This window comes from Zalophus californianus, chromosome 6 (genome assembly GCF_009762305.2).
Source record: "Zalophus californianus isolate mZalCal1 chromosome 6, mZalCal1.pri.v2, whole genome shotgun sequence".
Lineage (NCBI taxonomy): Eukaryota > Metazoa > Chordata > Mammalia > Carnivora > Otariidae > Zalophus > Zalophus californianus.
This window is the reverse complement of record NC_045600.1, coordinates 71,751,068-71,771,314: the sequence shown is the minus strand read 5'-3', so window position 1 is coordinate 71,771,314 and position 20,247 is coordinate 71,751,068. Positions and strand designations below refer to the sequence as shown.

At 47.2% G+C, this 20,247-nt stretch overlaps 1 protein-coding gene and 1 non-coding gene across 7 annotated transcripts in view; both read right to left on the bottom strand.

Moving 5' to 3' along the window:
* Positions 1-20,247, bottom strand: part of SLC7A8 (solute carrier family 7 member 8) — a 49,401-nt gene that overhangs the window by 8,245 nt on the left and 20,909 nt on the right. For 3 of the 6 annotated variants that reach the window (XM_027569134.2, XM_027569131.2, XM_027569132.1), the window contains 4 exons: positions 6,008-6,133; positions 4,145-4,298; positions 3,426-3,549; positions 1,864-1,967 (listed from right to left, as the gene is read on the bottom strand). In XM_027569134.2, coding sequence (XP_027424935.1) covers positions 1,864-1,967; positions 3,426-3,549; positions 4,145-4,298; positions 6,008-6,133 — 508 coding nt within the window. Of the gene's footprint in view, positions 1-1,863; positions 1,968-3,425; positions 3,550-4,144; positions 4,299-6,007; positions 6,134-9,147; positions 9,291-13,620; positions 13,784-20,247 lie in introns of those variants that run through there. The other 3 variants (XM_027569135.2, XM_027569136.2, XM_027569137.2) reach the window with 3 other exon arrangements.
* Positions 5,137-5,298, bottom strand: LOC113910788. Its single transcript, XR_003516274.1, has one exon. It is a non-coding gene; the product is annotated as a U1 spliceosomal RNA (small nuclear RNA).

Sequence of the window (20,247 nt, the reverse complement as noted above, 5' to 3'; positions counted from 1 at the left end):
AGAATCAGCACGCTGGGTGTTCTGAAAACAAAACAAAACTGTCACTTTGTAATTTGTGTGTGAGGGAGAGTGGAACTAACAGCAGCAGTTTGGCAGAAGTGTGGGAGTCGGCCCCAAGTACCCATGTGCATCACCGTCACTTGCCATCATCAACTACCTAGGCCACTGTCACTAGTTTCATGCACCCACACAGCATGACCCCTCTACGGTGCAGCCTCATGCACCCAACTGAGCCCTGCGTGCTCTGCGGGCCTCATCATGCACATAGCCAGGGCTCCGCATTCACGTCCCTCCTCCACATGCAGCCAGGACCAAGTGTAACTTCCAGGTCCAATAGCATTTGGAAGTGTAGAGTTCACAAGAGACAATCCTTGCCCGGCTAGCTGACAATGGAGGAGACAATGACATTAAGCATGACACACGCCCACACACACTCCTATTTCTCAGGAAGGGTCAACCTCTCCATACACCAAACACAAAAGAGTAAGAGAGAGAAGGAGAGAACGAGGGAAGGAGGAGGAAGGAACGAAGGAACTGGGAAGATGAGCAGAGGAGGCCTGGCGGGTGGGCTGTGCCTCAGAATCCGCGGCCTCGCACGCCAGGGCGCCGTGTCCTGCATGCACACACAGCTATACCACATGCATACAGGCCGCTGCTTGGCCTGCCCGAGGGACAAACCCCACTCTAAAGCTACTGTAGCCAGTCACTCTCTTCCAATAGATCCCAGAGAGCCTCATGGGTCACTGCTCTTCCACTGCTCGCCCTCGGCTGGGGACTCCGGGTGGTCACTGCTCCTGTGTAACATGCACACGAGGTTGCTGTGGGTGAGTCTCAGTCTCATAGGGTCCTGGGGCACAGAGGACACCCACACTCCCTCTTTCCTGCCCGGGGTCCTGAAAACATGGCACTCCCTTGACATTTCATGAGAACTCCTCCCTGATGTGATTGGTGGCTTTGGAAGCAGCTAAACTCAGGGACTCCCTCCTTTTGCTGTATCTTTCAAGTATGGCTATGCCCTGGGCGCAGGGGAACCGTCTAAGAAATATGGGAAGACCCCTTGAAAAACACTGATGGTAACAGTCCAGTGTCTGTTGGCCTCAGCAGCCTATTCTGGAGGGAGCGAGAAGAGACCCCGAGGAGGGGCCAGATTCCTGGGGGTGTAGAGGCAAGAGGTAGGGATTCCTGAACCCACTTGAGCTTCCGGCTTCTCTGAAAGTTTGGAAGTTGGGGGCCTGGATTTGGACAAATGCTTTCCTTCAGTTCTTCCCCACTTCTCTCACTTCATACCCTCAGCCCGAGTCTGCTGAGTGACCATGAAAGTGCCTCCCACAGCCACCTGTCTGTTGAGCAGGGAGAAGGATCCATCCCACCTGCAGGCTGGTCCCAGAACTTCCATGAGAGGCCAGCCCAGAGGCCCCAGGCCTGTGTCCCTCCTGGTCCCTTGTAGAGTGGGGTTCCTTTCAAGCCAGCATAGCCTGTTTCCAGGCAAGTAGCAAAGGAGCTCTGGGGCTGCCGATGAGACACTGTCCTGCTGCCGATCACGGTGCCCAGACCTAGGACTGCGTCAGGCAGCCTGGGACCTCCTCAGCCCTCTGCTCCTACTGAAATGAGGTGGGACAGGGCTTCTCTCACCACTACATGTGAAGCCACACATATCGCAGGTAACCACGTGAGCAGCATACACCCCTCTGCATCCAAGCTGACACACAAACGCCCTTTCGTGAGCAATCACCCCCTACGAGGTCACCACCCAGGTGCCCACACAGACCTCTGCTGACGGAGACAAGCCCCCCATATATATACACAGAGCAATGTGCGCAGCAGAATGGCCCCTGGCCCAGGAAGGACTGGGACAACACTCACCGGGAAGAGGTGAAGAGAGACCCATTAACTCCTCCAAATGTGGACAGGGCAACGGAAATGGGCATGATCCAGGCCATGACTCCTAGGAGCTTCTCTCCGAATGTCTGGGAGAGAAAACAAGGGGATGAGCAGAAGAGGCAAGGTTACAACCCTCCACTTGTACATCACTGCTGGGAATGCTCCCTCCCATCTCTACCCTTGCTGAGTCTCTCCTATTATAGTCCTCGCGGGGAGGGTTGTGCTCCCCAGGCCCTCCTGCACTGCACTGCCACTTCCCTTCCGACTACACAGTGGGGATTTAGTAAGTGTTTTGGGCTATTAACTGAAGGAGACAGTGCATGGTGGTAATAATAATAACAACAACAACAATGACAATGATGTACTAACATTTGTTCTCCTTGTTTTATGGATGAGGAAACTAAGGCACAAAGCAATTAGGTAGCTTGCCTAAGATCACAAACCCAGAGAGTGGAGGGCCAGGACCAGAAGGCAGCTGGGGGAATCCAGGCCTCACTTACATTATACACTAATGAGTCAGGCAGGTTGGGGTTCAAATCTTAGCCCAACAGTTTGGACCTGTGAGACGTTGAGCAAGGTCCTTAATTTTTGAGCCTCAGTTTTCCTATCTGTAAAATAGAAATGGTTCCTAATTCATAGGGTGGAATTTCTAAATTCATAGAAATAATATGATAAGAAGGGAAAAATGATAAGAACAAGCCACTATGCAGGCTGAGAAAAAAGAGGTGGTGAAGCTATAGACTAGTCCTCCTATACTGAAGGAATGTAGAATGTCAAGGGACTAGCCTTTTCTATATTCTCTGAGGCAAGTATATACTCGATTTCTAGTACATTATGGGGGAGGGGTCGTTTAGAATGGATGTCCTGCTGGGTTAGGCCAGTGGTCATGGAAAAAGGCTGCCCCAGGACACTGGAGGACCTCTTTCTTTACAGTCTTCTGACAGGAGACATGGGATGACAGTTTGGCAGGGTGGTGTCAGGGCCCAGGTGAAGCCAGGTAAGAGGGCTGCATGGCTCCCAGGGCTTTCCGGGTATCAAAGACCCCAGTGCCTTGGATCTGCATGATCTCTTTACCCAAAGAGCACAGACCATTCCTACTCCTGTTTACTGGCACACACTTTTCCCTGATGAGGGAAGGAGTCAGGCTGCATGATTTCCAGAGGAAGAAACAAAGGCAGAGAGGAATGGCGTTGTCTCGTGCAAGATTATATCTTTCCGAGGAGGAGCCTGCCTCCTTTATACAATCATCACATTTAGAGTTTAAAGTGCCCCAGATCAGGAGCTGGCAAACTTTTTCTGTAAAGGGTCATACAGTAAGTAATGTAGCTTTGTGGGCAACATGTTGGTTCTGCCGTTGTCACCGTTCTAGGTACAACATGGCCGTCAGTTTGCTCCTGGGCACTTGGAGATATGGTTTCTGCCCTGAGAACTTGGGATAACTTCCAATTCCACAAATTCATGGATCAGGGAAAAGTGAGTGGGGCCAATCTGGCAAGTCTATGTCAACATTCCTGGTTTGAGGGGCTGTGAGTTTGATTTCTTACCACAGCGACTGCATTTGAAGCCAGCAGCTCCTGGGGGGACATTGCAGTGACATAAGCGACATTGGCAAAGACATACACAAATGTGACCAGTGGGATGGAGATGAAGATGGCTCTGGGAAGGTTCCTGTAGAAGGAGAGGAGGTCAGAGGGGAAAGGCCTGGCACCTGCCTTGTCACGGGGTTTGGGAAGTACCTTGTCTTTTTGCTCCAAACTGACCTGGCAGCCTTTTGTGACACTCCCTCTCCCTGGGGGGTGGATTCTGACTCAAAATGGGCAGGGCAATTTAAAGGAAATGAAACAGGGTAGGCTGGGAATATGCTCCATACCTGCTGACCTCTTCCTGACTGGAATCTCCATGATGCACCCCTCTCCCCTGCTTCAAGACACAAAGACCCTCCTGTCCTAAGACAGGTAAGTAAGATGCCTAGAGGCCTGTCGGGAACATTTCATCCTCTAAGGCAGTGGTGCTATCTCAGCACTGTTTCAGCTTTTGATCTGCTCTGGGACAGTCACGGGATCATTTTTCTCCTCCTGGCAGGGTGGATGGCAAATGGTTTAAGTTCCTGAGAAATAACTGTTTCTTCAGGATAGACTAGGTCATGGTCAGAACAGGGGCTGGAGATGGAGAAGTGCCCAGTGGACACCTGGCTCTCTCTTCTTAGTAGCAGGTGCTGTGGCCTTTCAAGGGATTTGGGAAGAGCTGGGTCATTTCAACTCACTTGTAGGGATCAACAAGTTCCTCAGTCACGTAATTAAGAAAGTTCCAGCCTCCGTAGGCAAAGGAGCCCTGAAGGAAAGCCAGTGCGATAAGGCCGATGTCGGGTTCTTGGAAATTCTCAAATGCGTTCTTTGGTTCCAGCCAGAAATACTCTCCTGTGGACGCAAGGGGCAGGAGGCTGCTCAGAGAAAGGAGCCAGAGGCCTGGCAGCCTCTAGCCTGCCTGGTCCTGTCTCAGCTCCTCCTGCAGTGATGATCCAGCTCTTGTCTTGTTTCCAGTGAACCCCACACATTGGACAAGTGGGACCAAAAAGAGCACGGATAGAGATTAGGACTTCCCCAGAGCCCAGGAACCAGGAGTCCAAATGCAGGCTCAGGTTCAAAGCACAGCTCTCAATGTTCTCTTAAAAGGCAAATTTACTTGGAAGGAAAGGCCAGGGGAGGCCACTGGTCAGGGCAGGGTAGAGTAAATCAGGGGTGGTGCGTGGGGGTGGGGGGAGCTGGGATTTGGAGATGCAGGATTAGGGCCATTGGCAGTCTCTTGACCACCTTCCTGTATATCTAAGTTTATACATTTTCACAAAGAAAGCATGAACAACAACAAACACTCAAACATAAGCTCCTATAATGCCAGAGTAGTTCATGCTTGCTCTGCTTTCTTTGTCAATAACCTCCTGTCTCTTTCTAAGGTCTCTGGGCTCTCTCTTCATGGTATAGATTCCCTGAGGACAGGGTCCTTCAGCAAAGAGCTTTTCCACTGCCTTCCCAACCTTTAGCACAGTGTCCTGCACACAAGTGGGCCCTCAAGAAAGGCTGCTGATGACGTTGTAATGAAACAGAGTAACTGCCTATATTTTACTTAGTCATCTGTGATCCAGCATTTGGACAGGAAATAAGGAGATTAGAGTGATCAGGAGAAAGCATTAGGGCCAGAATAGTAGGGACTTATTATTTCTGAAAAGATAGCACAGTGGTTTCTTTCTTTCCTTTTTTTAGGGGAAAGCATGAACACAGTCCCCACTACCACAAATTATAGAGTCCCATTTTTCATATTTGGGGAAATTGTAGGGGTCAACACATCCATAGTGCAATGGATAAGCCTCGTCCTTAGAAAACCACTTTCATGATCATGGTATCTCCCCTACCAAGGAGGTATACACAGTTATTTCTTTAAGTCTACACAATATTACCTGCTAAAGAACTTAACACAACTGGTTAAAATTAACAGCAGAACCTTAATTATGTTTCCTGGAGCAAATATCCAGGCACCCCACATGGCCTTCAGGGCTTCTATAGGCAGATAGGAGGTCTCTCTGTTTGTCATCTGACTTTCTCCAGGAGGCAGTGACACTGGGCAGAGCCTAGTGGTGCCATGGTTCCCATGGAAACCAAATACAGACTCAGACTTGGAAGGGACCAAATCCAGTGGGGAATGTTGGCAGGGGCCCCAGGAATGTCGAGCTCTCTCATAGAGATTATGAGTAATTTTGAAATGTGTAAAAATCCCCTCTGTTCCCCATTTTAGGATATGGACAACATACCATATAAGATGCAGGAAACTTCCCTGGGGATGGGGTAAGAGGGCAACAGGAGTCCAGAGATCTGGGGGCTTCACCTAGCTGTGCTAGAGCCAGGAGGTCAGCATGGGAGACCTGAACTCTGCAAACCAGGTGGGGCATGCTCAACTTCCAACCATCCCAGGAAAATGGTTTCTCTTCCCCTTTGTCAAGCAAGTGAAGAAGAAAAGTCATTCAAGGTCAGAATTGGGAAATCTCAGGGTGCACATGTCCAAAGATAGTGTGAGGGGGTGTGTACATGAAAGAGGCAGAAAGTGGGTGGGGCTCTGTTGTTTGGGTGATACTCACCTTTGCAGATCTGGACAATTCCCATGATGATGATCAGGGCCAGGGCCAGGAGCTTCCCAGCTGTGAAAATGTCTTGAACCCGGGTGGCCCACCGCACACTGGCACAGTTGACCCATGTGAGGAGCACTGAAATGACAGACCCCCAGACGTACCCTCAGGGCTATAATGAGGCTGTAGGAGGCCCTCTGAACAGAAGCAGAAATGCTTCTTGCTCCTGACAATGGAACTGTAACAGGCGAGCCAAATTTCCCTCAAGCCCAGCCCCAGTTTCCAGAAACTTTGGCTAGATTAACGGGTTACAAATGGGGATTACCTGCCACAAATTAGAGCTTGGTCAGAGCATGCCCTGCCCAGGGCTGGAAGCCAGAAGTAGGCATGGAAGTGAAGGCACTGGCTTTGAGGAAAAGCAGCGTATAACCAGGGTGCACGTGTGGGCTTTGTTTCCAGGCCATTGTATGTTCAGGGGGAGCCCTGAGCAACTGGTGGATCCTGAATGTCATCTTCCTCAGCCTGATTTTGGGGCCACAGAGGGTTAGGGGGAATCTTTTCTTTCCCCTGTGGTATAATTTACATAGAGTAAAATTCATTTTTCTAAGTGTACAGTTTGATGAGATCTGACAAACGTATTCAGTTATTTAATCACTTCCACAGTCTTTATATGGAACATTTCCAACACTCCTACTAAAAGTTCTCTTTCTTGCACGTTGATCTCCTTTGAAGTCAGTCCCTTTCCCTTACCTCTGGCAACCACTAATTTGGTTTCTGTCCCTATATTTTGCCTTTTCCAAAATGTCACATGAACAGAATCATACAGTATGTAGCCTTTTGTGTCTGGTTTCTTTCACTTTACATGATGCTTTTGAGATCCATTCATGTTGCTGTGTATATCAAGTCTGGTCCTTTTATTGTCACATAGTACTCCATTTTATGTATTGGTTTTCTACTCACTGGCTGATGGACATCTGGGTGGCTCCCATTTTGGGGCTATTATGAGTAAAGCTGCTATAAACACTCACATAGAACTCAAGTGGACTGTAGATGTCTTTGAGAAGGATTTTCCTTTCTCTTGAGTAGATACCCAGGAGTGAGATTCTGAGTCATAAGGTAAATGTATAACTTTATTTTTTTTTTAAGATTTTGTTATTTTTAAAAGTAACCTCTAGGGACGCCTGGGTGGCTCAGTCAGTTAAGTGTCTGCGTTCAGCTCAGGTCATGATCCCAGGGTCCTGGGATCAAGTCCCACATTGGGCTCCCTGCTCAGTGGGGAGCCTGCTTGTCCCTCTCCCTTCCCTCCAGCTCTCTCACTCTCTCTCTCTCTCTCAAATAAATAATCTTAAAAATAACAACAACAACAAAAAAACCACAAAGTAGCTATATCGTTAGCATTTCCACCAGCAATGTAGGCGAGTTCCTGTTGCTATGAATCCTTTCAGCATGTGGTATTGTCAGCTCCAAAAGCTTGGCTATTCTAATAGGTGTGTAGTGGTATCTCACTGTGGTTTCAATTTGCCTTTCCCTCATGACAGATGATGTTGAGCATGTTTTCATGTGCTTATTGGCCACTATCCCTCTGTCTTCTTTGGTGGCATAGGGGCTCCCACAGAGATCCCAATAACATGGAACCTCCAAGGGCTGGAGGAGAGCTCAAAGGCTGCATCCTAGGAGGGAGGGACTCCATTTTACAGCCACACTCCCAGAGAAACCCAGAGAGCCTGTGCTGCAGGAATGGGACTCTCACCTTCCTGGTGCTTAGGAAGTCCTTGAGAACAAAGGGAAGAAGTTAAAATCCTCTTGCTTCCCCTTCCTCTGGAACAGTGACCAGGACGCACCCCCCCCCCCCCCCCCCCCCCCCCCCCGCCGAGGTCCTCCAAAGGTACAAGTCACACATGTAGAAGCACCAGACTTTCTTCTCAAGCTCTGGCCAGGCCTCTGATTTGAACAGTTGATCAGATTATATCAATACCTGATCTTTAAACTGTGTTTTTACTTTTCAAGTATTTTCTGACCTTACTTGATTCTGAGACCATTTCGACAGGGCAAAGACCTGATACTATTATCTATTGGTAACCTTTCTCCTCACACCGTCTCTACCTGGCAAACTCCTTCTCATCTTTCAAGATCCAGCTCAAATGTCACCTGTTCTGTGAGTCTTTATTATTTTATTATTTTACGTATTCCTGACAATGTGGTTGCAAGGTAAGATACACCAGCCACATTTTATAGACAAGGAACAAAGTTTGTCCCTTCTCTTTTCTCAGACCGCTTTGTTTATATTTAATTTTGGCAACTACTTCTTTGTATTATAACGATTTGTTTCTTTTTCTCTGTCTCCATGTAGACTAGGAAGGCAGGGACTATGACTTTTCATGCTTTTAATCCCAGGGCATCATTAATGCCTGCAAATAGCAGGTATTCAACAAATATTTAATACTTGGATACAGAAAATGCCCCAATTCATTAGCCCTGCAATCTCATCTCAGTCTACACATTCTACAATGCACACAATCTCCCCTGCTCCCCAGGAATCTCATCAAAAGGAGACACGATCCCCAGTTGGTTGCACAGAGCCAAAAGAGCGACAGGAAACTTGACTTCAAACTCTTGACTCCTCATGGAGAAGCTGTTATCCAAGATGGTGTCATATAAGGAGAACCAAAACATGTTGTCAGAGGAAGGATTTTAAGTCCCTGAAAAGGGAGAACATCTTGTAAATACTCGAATGTTCCAGATGGACTGAGACATTCTGATAAACACACATTTGGTTTATCTGACTCAATTCAAAAAGGATTTCAGGATCACATGCCTGGTGACAATCCAACCCAAATCACTCTAAGCAACAGGGCCTGTGATCTGTTTCTCCTCAGGGCCCTGAGGATTGCTAGGTACAAGGGTGGGCCCTCAGGTCCCAGGACTTCAGGCAGACACAAGCAATGACTTAAGGATAAAGGAGATTGATTTATGAAAAGAAGATTAGGACACAAAACCAATGAGGCTCAGGGATAGGTAAGGATTACTGAACAAGGAACCAGACTGCGATCCCAGAGAAGAAAATTATCCTCTATCAAGGGGAGGAGAGGGCACGGTGGGAAGGTGACAGGAAAGTACTTGGAGGGAAATAAGGGATGAGCAGGACAACTCACAGACAGTCTTCCCCCAGCAGGTGGGGGGAATGTGGCCACCTCCTGGTGGGCTGGAATAGAAAACACAAAATCATCTATCTCCTCAGGAGAGGGACCTTGTCAAGGCAGTCAGAAAGATTCCTTCAGTCAGCTCCAGAATATTCCTGGGGGATGGGAGATATTTGAAGGAAGGGATAATTTGTCAAATAAACTTGCTGTGGGTGTCTTCTGTCCCACCTGACCTTATCTTCACAATTTCACAAGAACCCAGACCTTGACTAATATTTAACCTTTTACCTTTACAGAGCTCTTTCAGAAATAAAAAGAGAAATCCCGAGAATGGGGTGGGGAGACATTTTGCCTGTGACACTAATCTCCTTAGAACAATGGCTGCAGGCCCTCACATCTGACCCTTATCCCTGCTGTTGGGTGATCACAGCATGTGACCGAGGGGAAAGAGGGCATTTTCAGTCTCCTGCTACCACAGGACAGCTTCCCTCACAGCAGGCTGAAACCTGAGCCTCCAAACAGAGAGGAAAGGTCAGTGAGTGAAGGCAACACTGTCAGGTGCTTGCCAAGCCCCTGCCCTGTTCAGGCATCCTGTCTCTGCCAGTCTACCCCAGAGCCCCTTTCTGTTGTTAATGGCTATGGCCCCTCTCTCTTCTCAGCCAGACCCTGCATTCTGCATGCTTGAGAAACAATGACCTCAGGGAAGCCACATGTAGATGGGGACCAGTGGCCACTGCAGCTTGAAATGTGAGGGTTTTCGTTCATCCGTCCATTCATCCGTCCGTCCGTCCAACCAACCATCATCTACAAAGGGCCTACTGTGCTAGGCACTCTGGTAGGTGGGGGAGTTACAAGACACAAGTCCCTATCCTCGGGAAGTTGAGAGCATAAGGTATAAGGGAGATGGTGAGAGCATAAGGTAAGGGAGATGGGTGAGCTATAAAAAAAGATGATCAGGCAACAATGTGGTGACAGCAGAGCTCTTCACGCAAGCCAGTGGGTATCCAGGAGGGGGAGACCCTAACCAAAAGGAGAATTTTATAATTTTGGCCCAGCTGGATAAAAGAAATAAGAAGGAAAAAGACTCTGGTTCTTGTCCACTGTAATCTGGCTGTGGAGTGGTTGCTGCTTCTCTAGAGGCCCCCATGGAATCTCGGGCTTATCTGTATTTCTTGGGCCTTTTCTCCTCTTTCTCTTTTGCATCCTTTCTGTTTGCTGGGTTTTCAAAAAAAAAAAAAAAGGTGAAAAGACTATCAGGACGATACTTCAAAAAGATGCTGACGTCAGGGGTTGGTTACTGAATCTGCCAAGTTGGAAAAGGTGACAAGGTGACACCTTAATGTCAAGGTGACAGGAGGGATACAAAAAACAGGCAGGCAGGAGTAGGGGACTCAGAACCCAGCAATCTTGTGACCTGCTCAGAGCCCAGGGCCCAGGGCCTCTCAGCTGCTGAATAGGAGAGGTGGGCTCAGTGCTCCCCACCTGTGGGAAAACTGAAAGACTGGCAGAGAGGTGCAGAGTCCTCAGATCGATGACAACGAAGATCCTGTCACTGACCTGGACAGAGGGTCAGAGTTAGAAAAAGAGACATGATGTCGGAAACAACGATCAGAGAGGGAGAAAGAAAAATTTGAAGAAGCCATACTGCGGGCTTTGAAGATGGAAGAAGGGCCCATGAGCCAAAGAATGTAGGGGGGCTCTAGAAGCTGGAAAAGGCAAGGAAATAACTCTCCCCAGAACCTCCGGAAAGAACACAGCCTCTGCTGTCACCTTGAGTTTAGGACTTCTGACCTCCAGAACTATAAGACACTAAATCTGTGGTAATTTGTTATAGTAGCAATAGGGAATTAATACAGGGCCAGGCACCATACAGAAAGACCAGAAAGCAGGTGGCACAGGCTGAAATAGCAAAATTTTTAAAGAGCAACCAGGAGGCACACCCCAGGACCCCAAAGGAGTGCCTGTCCACAGGCCTTGCAGGACACCAGTGGAGGGAAGTGGTGGGGCTCTCTAGAAGTAGGCAGTGAAAGTGAGGTCACCCATGTGCTCACCTAGTTGGCAAATTTCTACACCATATGACAGCATCCCAACTTGAGGATCCTACAGCTAAAGTGTTACTGCCTCCTGTTTCTTCCCTTCCTAATTCTATACAGTAGTAAACAGGCTCACCCTCCAATAACTCCAGCTGTGCCTTTCCTTCCAAAAAAAATTGGGGGCAAAAGACACTCCCAATATTCCTCCTTCACCGAATGCCAGGCTCTTTTCCAGTCTCCTCCATATTCCATACAACTTCAGGCCCACACATGCAACCCAGATACACATACAAATGGAGGCCCAAGTTCCAAACTTCTTACAAGGTGAGTCTAGTACTGGGAGGCTCACAGATGTGATTCTTTTTTTTTTTTTTAAAGATTTTATTTATTTTTTCATGAGAGACAGAGAGAGAGAGAGAGGCAGAGGGAGAAGCAGGCTCCCAAGGAGCAGGGAGCCCGATGTGGGACTCCATCCCAGGACTCTGGGATCGTGACCTGAGCCGAAGGCAGACGCTTAACCGTCTGAGCCACCCAGGTGCCCTCACAGATGTGATTCTTTTCTTCTCTGCCCCCATGGTTTTGTTGGTCTCCTAATTTTACTGACCAGAGGCTACAATCACAGGCCATAAAAGAAGTCAAGATGGAAAGCCAAGAGATGAACTCAAAAGTCCTGAGACTGAGTTCCTTCCTCAAGTCAAAGGGTAGAGTGGCCACACTGTGTGCTATCTTGCAGTGGACTACACCAAAAGCACCCTGAAAGAGCTCGCTCTGGCACTTTCCCAGGTGGAGTCAACCCAACCCAAGCCCCCAGGAGGTAAGGCGAGGTTAAAGGTCTACAGATTTTAGAAGGGAAGAACAGGAACAACATGTTTTGGGAAACTTTACCTTAGATGAACACCTTATAGACTATAGGTAAAAGAAACAATTTAATCTCTCTAGTCCATTTTTAAACAGAACATCAATGACTCGCTAGCATAAAATAAATAAGTCTTCATTTAGAAACTTTTAAGCATGAATTAGGGAGGGAATTGTGGGACTGGTTTTAAGTGTCCTCAATCAGCACAGGCCAGGGCTGTGTCTTCAGGTGCTCCCTTGCTTCTAGACACAGGACTCTGGCCTCTTGCTGAGCTGGGCTGGCAAAGGGGCATCCTGTGCCTTCATCAGAGGGCCAATGAACACCTTCCCACATGGATCCCTAAACTAATCTCATTCATTTTGCCGAGCCAGCTTCTGCTCCATGGACCACACCATTCTGGTGTGATGGGGTGAAAGACAGGATGGGGCCATTTAGACAGGAGGCTGGACTGATTGTTGTAGGAACAGTGCTCGGAAGAATGAACCAGTTGGGGCTCTCCCTGTAGACAGCTCTCGGCACCGGAGGGAGATGTTTGAGGCCAGTGCCCTACTACCCGGGGGCACATTTCCAGCCTCATGAGCAATCAGAGCCAGGAATGACCTGAGAGACTCAGAACCTCATTTTATATGCGAATGGAATAAGACCTCAGCTAATGTACTCCTGCCCCGCAGTTGCTTTATTCTGCCACTACAGTCAGCCTTTCTTTTATCATATACACATTGTCCCACTTTCCCTCTGTCCATTCCCACGTTCTCTCTCACCCTGCTCCTGTCAATGGTACTCAAGGACATTGCTCAAGGGCCACCCTGAGGCAGTCACCTGAAGATACTAGCCAGTTTGCTTTCAGGACAGCAGGAAGTAAGATGCCAATGTGGCGAAAACGGGAAGACTAGAATGGCTACCCCCGAGAGGCCAAGAGTCGTGTCCATTCCTCTCAGAGCTTTAGAAAATTATTTCCCACTGGCAGACTCAACTCTCTCAACTCTCTGCCTTGTATTCCCTTCTCTGGCCCCTTGTCGATGTCACCATCACATGTTCTCTTGAACTCTGGGAACTTCTTGAGGATTTTTTGGTCTTACTGGCTCATATCTTTCTCAGGAGTGGGCAGGAGGCAGCTTGGAAAGGTTTGTTTTCCTTTAGCATTTCCAGAACTAGGCCTCTCTGTCTTTTCAGACAGGATAAAACAGGCAGTAGAAGGGGTGGGCGGGGGGGGGGGGGGGGAATGCCCAGACTTGCCAAAGTCCATAAAGACAGATAGTGAAGAAGGGAGGGAAAGAGTGAGCCTGAGACATGACAGTGGGGAGGAAGGAAGAGGAGGAATAATACACATCCTTATGAGTGCGGGGAAAGACCTCAAAGAGAAGAAGCACAGAGAGAGAAGGCCAGGACAGAAAAAAGAAAGATGTAGTGCACTAAGCAGATATACTGCTGAAAAGGGAAGCTGTGACACCACTTTGTACAAATCAGAACACGCTGTTCCTCTCCAGAACTTCAAAATAAGCACTTTTCTGGGATGGAGCTCCCAGCCCTCTGAAACAGCCATAAATTTCACCTGGGTTGGGGCTTGCCTGCCAGAAGCATTAATATCAGTCTCACCTTTTGCTGGGGCACGCACTTCTCCTCCTTCCGCATTCCGCCATGCTCTGCCAGCTCCCCCTGACTCCCTCCCTCCAGACCTGGAACAAAAGGGGCAAAGTGATGCCCCTCAGACCAGCCCTGTGGTGTCCATGGTGCCCATGCTGGAGCGCCCAGTGAGCACCCAGCCTGTAGGAAAGGGGTGTGGCGACACTGGGCTCCGTGATAGGCTGGCTGGGGCTCCTTGGCTGCCTCTCCCCCTCCTGCTCTTGGAAGGATCAGGGCACGTGTTTCTAATTGTGGAAGGACTGCTTCGGCTTGGCCTGCCTAACCTCAGCCGTTTCCAGATCTAGGAGGTTACCAGTGCTGGCTGCCAAAAGGCACTGATAGGCAAAGAAAACACAGAACCCTGTTTAAGTTCTAATGCACACAACCCAAGGCTTTGATAAGGTTCCAGGTTTGCCCACATGGGCCAGCCTGAGCTATCTTTCCTTCTCTGAGTCCTCAGAGAGACCTGGAGGGAAACTGGGGTATGAGGGTGAAGACACAGCCAGCTTCCTAGAATCCTTCGCTGTGCCCAGGGCGAGTCATTTTTCACGTGGATTGAGGAGCTGTATTATAAAGTCTCAAGTTATTGACTACCTAAAACAAAGGTTGTATTATGATACATGTAAATAACTTGACTGATAAAAGACAAAGACATCAAAACAAAGCAACAGCAATGACACCAGAATAAATCAAATGAGCCCTTCCCTGTAAACTAAGCTTTGATCCCAGCTTCTGTAAGGCCACAGTGAGGCTGTGAAACAGATCTTGCTACCATGCTACCAGTAACATTTTGTCCTTCTCCAGCCCCTTTCATCTGGAAGCATTCTTCCCGCTAAGCTCCCACCCACCCTGCCCCACCCCCTTCCCGGCCGTCTCTTCCCCTTCCTTCTTCCCCTGACCCCTCCGTGCCAGTTGCTAGACCTGGAGTTTCTGCTGAATCACCATCTGGTACTTAGTTTAGCCAAGAAAACCCAAACTCCCAGCTCAGCATTTTCCAAGGGCTGAGTAGTTCTCTCTTCAGCATAAGCTAAACATGGCCTCTGAGCTGGGGGTGGTGGGGGGAATGGAAGGCAGCTGGAAAACAGGGGAGACAGACCTAGTGCACCATGCCATCTTGGGGAGCCCCCTTTTAATCCTACTCATTACTGTTCCAGCCCCAGACTGAAAAATTCCTGTTATCTCACGCCCCAATTCTCAGGGTGGATGCCTCTCAGACACATAGCAAGGGGAATGGGGTGGATTCTGCCGGGTCTGCACAGAGCTCAGGAGGGCTAGCCTGACTTTCCAACATCCTCAGCCTTGGAGGAGAGAGGGTGTGGGTCCTGGGAGGTCTGGTTGGTTCTTGGACTGGAAGACTTGTGGGCTCTGTTAGTGTCACTTAAGCTTATAAACATGGACCCAGGCTGCAAAATTCCCAAGACTGGTTCAGTTATAACCCTATTCCAACGGCAGGTAGTGCCCAAACTCGCTAAACTCTCAAAACAAATCTTCCCTCTCATCTTTCCCCCAAAGCTCCCTGTAACACTAGACCTCACTCCCATCAGTCTTGACTTTTATGTTCTTGGGTATGTGATATAAATTTGGAGAGCAACATTAACACTTCCAAGTTCACCAGACACAATTAATGGCTGAACTTCATAAACCAGAGGCTCTGGCTTCTCTGGGAAAAACAAAGTGATCCTTGACAGTCAACAACAAAAGGCCAGAGGAGAATGTAATCTTCTACTGGTTCAAGAAAGATAACAAGTCGTTTCCATCCTGAACTACTGGAAAATTCTGTTTTAGGAAGCCTCAATCCCATTCATTATTCTCCCAAGTAGGGTTGGACACATTCCCAGGAACAAGCTCCTCATTCCCCCATTTCCAGGACTGGGGCTATGTGCACCCTTTTGAATAGCAAACTCCAATCTGAGAGTAGAAGTTGGAGACCAGTAGAGACAGTATGGGAAGCCAGGAAAGAGAAGGTGACCTGGACCAGCAATCGAAGCAATACTGAAACAAAGAAGACCCTGACTTCTCAGGTAGCTGGTGGGGACAAAGAGCCTGGCCTGAGAACAGAACTCAATTTAGACCAATTGACAGCGGTCTACATCACCAGTGGATCTCTAGGGAAGAAGACCTCCATAAAACTCTAGAATTCACCGTGATATTTATAATTGCTTATTATGATATATAAACTATAAAGCACTTACCAATAGTTTGTTCTTCTTAGAGCTCAAGACTGGGTTGCTCTTATGGAAATGTAAGATGAAGATAACAAAGATACCTTCACTCCCAGGGCTGGGCATGAGGAATACTCCAGAGGCCATATAGGGCAAAGAGGAGGTGAAATGGCACTGAAGAGCAGGTGTTCACTCTGCCATTATGGGCATAGAAGCCAAAAACACATTGGCTGCCTTCCTCAAGTCCCAGCATCAGAATTTGAGTATTGAAGAGTGAATGGGAAGGGTTGCGAAGGCAGGGGGCCAACTCAACTGAGTAAGAACCACACCAATGACAAGGCATTAAAATATGATCCAGTGTTGTCCTCAATTTATTTCACCTGAATTCCAATAAGAATGTGCCATCCTTGACTTCCTAATCACCCTAATCACAAGGTCTTGCCATTTCTGCCTTGCAAATGCCAAATACATCTATTTCTGTGTATTCCCACAGCTTCATCCCTGATTCACATTACAGAAATTCTGGATTTCTGTAACCACATTGTACCTGGTCTCCTTGCCTCTGATCTTATTCCCCTCTCCAATTCATCCTTTACATTTGCAGCCATGAGTCTTCTAAAATGTAAATATGATCATGTCAATCCTCTGTTTGAAACCCTTTAATGCCTTCCCATTACTCTTAGGGTAAAGTCCAATCTCTCCAGGGTTGCCCATAAAGCCCTTTCATGGCTGGATCTTCACTTCTTTTTTTTTTTTTTAAAGATTTTATTTATTTATTTGACAGAGAGAGACACAGCAAGAGCAGGAACACAAGCAGGGGGAGTGGGAGAGGGAGAAGCAGGTCTCCCGCTGAGCAGGGAGCCCAATGTGGGCCTCGATCCCAGGACCCCGGGATCATGACCTGAGCCGTAGGCAGACACTTAATGACTGAGCCACCCAGGCGCCCTGGATCTTCACTTCTATCTATATCACCTACCTCTTAGTCTATGCTGTGGCTATACTGAACTACCTGGAGTTCCCCCAGGGAGCCATGTTCTTTCTTGTCCCCAGACCTTGGCACATGTTAATCCTTCCGGCTATAACATTCTCCCTGCCCCATCCCCTTCCACTTTCCTCTCCATGCTGGATACTGCCTGGCTATCTCCAACTGGTCTTCCCTCAACTTATGTGTAATTTTCTCCAAGATTTTCCTTAACCACAGTCCCTACCCTCATTTCTGTTACATCTAGCTCCGCCTGGATGTTGTCCTCTTAGGGGATTTACCACTTAGAACTGAAATTCCCTGTGTACTTGTCAGAATCATCCAGTGGATGGTGGGTTCCTTAGTACAGGAACTAAGTATCCTCATGGCTAACACAGTTCCTGGAGCAGACCCTCAGATATTTGATAATGATTGAATGGTTCTGTATCCTGTGTGACATCTAGAAGACACACAAGTAGACTCAGTAAATGTGGATTAAGGCTTAACTTCCTGCTGCTGCTGCAAATGAGAATGAGGGTTTTTTGGTTCATTGTTCTATCTCCGGTTCCCAAAACAGTATCTAGCACATCACAGGCACTTAATAAATGTTTGTTGGATGAACAAAGTGTTGAGATTCTCATTTATATAATGCTTCCCAAGAGTCTCAACCCCTTTCTAAGTTGTATTACTCTAGAGCAGGCTTTGGAGCAGTAACCTGGGGTGGCCACCCTGAGGAAGACTTCCAACCAAAGACTTGCTAAGGGCTCCCCAGGGCTTTGCGGGGGCAGTGGAAGGCAGAAGTGCAGAACACATTGTGACTGCTCATCGTAAATGCTAGACAGTTGAGATATTTCATTTTGATTTGTACTAGATAAACTAGATTGCTCTCTCTTAGTAGTCAATCACCATGCCCAGTTGAATCTACTGTGAAATCTTCCTCGTTTTTGTCACCTTGTAACTTCGTTTTTATTTCAGGCCAGGACTTCTCTGACCTGCACAGGTGCTTAGCCGGCTAACTCATCTCACTGCTTCAAGTGTCACAGTCTTTTTTTCACTCAAATGTGAACCTAATCATGTTACTCCTCTGCTCAAAATCCTTCTGTGGTTCCCGTGTCTTGGATGAAGCCTGCTCTCTCCTGCATGATATACGGGATCCTTCCAGATTTGGCTCCTGCTCACCTGTTCAGCCTCATCTCCTGTCACTCTCCTGGGCTTTTCACACAAAAGTACTTGCTTTTCTCCAACAGGTCATTTCTCTCTTGATGCCAGGTCTTGCTTGTGCCCTTGCCTCTACCCGGCTGTTCTATTTCATGCCTATCGGGAGCTACCTATTTACCTTGCAAGATTTAGCTCAATCTGGGAGCCTTCCCCAGCATTCCTCTCCCAACTTTGAAGCACCTCGCTCTGTGTTGCAAACACTTCTGTCATCACATTGTATTATAATTATTTGTTTGCACACCAATCTCTTCATTAGCCTTTAATCTCTTCCCAGACTCTGTAGAAATAATGCCTTCTCTCCACTCAATGTAGGAGCTCAATCTGGTGATTAACTGATAGATTTGCAGTTTCTTTCTTTTTTCCCTGGGAAGCCACTTACAAAATATAGTCTTTATGAATCATAAAAATGAAAGATGGGGTTTTAGTCAAATTGACCATTCAGTAAAAAATTAAGAGATTTTTCAATATGCAGTTGACCCTTGAACAACATATGGGTTTGAACTGACCAGGTCTACTTCTATGTGGATCTTCTACAGTACAGTACTGTAAATGTATTTTCTCTTCCTTATGATTTTCCTAATAATATTTTTAGCTCACTTCATTGTAAGAATACGGTATATATAATACATACAACATATAAAATATGTATCAGTTGGCTGTTTATGTTATCGGTAAGGCTTCCAGTCAATAGTAGGCTAAGAGTAGTTAAATTCTGGGGGAGTCAAAAGTTATACGTGAATTTTCAGTTGTGCAGGGAGTCAGCGTCCCTAACCACTGCATTGTTCAAGGGTCAACTGTATTTAGATTTTAAATGCTGGCTAGGTAGAAGATGTACAGAGAAGGAAGATGACTTGGATGTATGGGAATCAAATATAGGTCATCTGTGTTTGTCTGGATTCATATATACAAGGACTATGAGACACCCCAAGAACTCTGGGGGCTAAGGAGGGCAAGAAGGCACTGCTGCTCAGGCATCTGAGGCAACAGGTTTAGTGCATGGTGATAAATTTGGGGCTACAGAATGTGAAACCTCAAAGGAAAATGAACCGAGATTAAGGGACTTAGAAGTTAGGAAAGACTAGAACCCTCTGATGTCAAGGGATTAATTTGTAAGAGACTTTCAAAACAACACACAGTTTATCGATCAGAGCATCCTGCATCAAGGACCCGGGAACCTTCCATAGAAGAATTGCAGAGCAACTCAGGGTTAAAAGTTATATATATACAGGAAAGTCCTTTCCCTTCTAAACTGCTCAAAGGAGAAGAAGAAAAAGAAGAAGGAGAAATCTGAAGCCCTAAAAAAACAGCCTCTTAGGAATCTCAGTAGAAAGACAGAAAACAAGATAAGAAGCATTTTTTTTACTTGTGAAATGCATGTAAGGCATTCTTTTCCCCTCGGGGAGAGAAAGAAGGAGCTTCTTTAGTACAGGCATTCAGGGAAAAGAGGATACTTGAACGAGAAGAAAAAAGTTCTACTTCAGATCCTGGACATGACCCCAGACCCCAAAGAGAGGAAGGAGGCCAGGAGCTGCCCGAGGGAAAGGTGACCCAGTCCCAAGGGCAGGGAGACAAAAAGATCCTGAAGGAAAACCTAGAGTAAGGGAGCAAGAAGCACAAATGGGGGACCCCAGAACACCTGACGCTCCTTCAGTGTCACTGGGACCACTTTGTTTATAACGAGAAACTCAGGAAGCAGCCAAAAGATATAGCTAAATGACAAAACAGTAAGCTGCAGAAATAACCTATCCATATGATGTCTATCTGCCCAGACACACACATGGAGGGATGCACTTTATTTAGAACTGGAAGGAGACCTATCCACTGTTAGCACGGTTACTGGGCAGGGGAGAGGGGCGAAGATAAGGGGAAGCTTCCACAGTCGGCTCGCTTTATATATTACTTGAATCTCTTACGTAGAGAACATAGTCATTTATTTACAAAGTAGTAAAAAGGGAAAGAAAGAAAAGAGAAACACTCCAAGCACACCACAGAAGAAGGCACCAAAACCAAGTTTCAATACCTCCTATTCCCCTTTCCTAAGTCCTTCCTCCCACTAATATGCTTGGTCTGGAGAAGGGAGAAAGCTTTTCATTTAATTAAAATGTAAAATATTTTCTTTTTTTTTTTTACTGCCTGGTGGCTAGGGATATTCTGCTGACTCAGCAGTGAATAATCAGCTTTGACCTACATAATAGAATAACTCAAAGTGGCAGCTGCAGTTGCATAAGCAGATCCAAATCTGCAGTTCCTTCTCCCTCC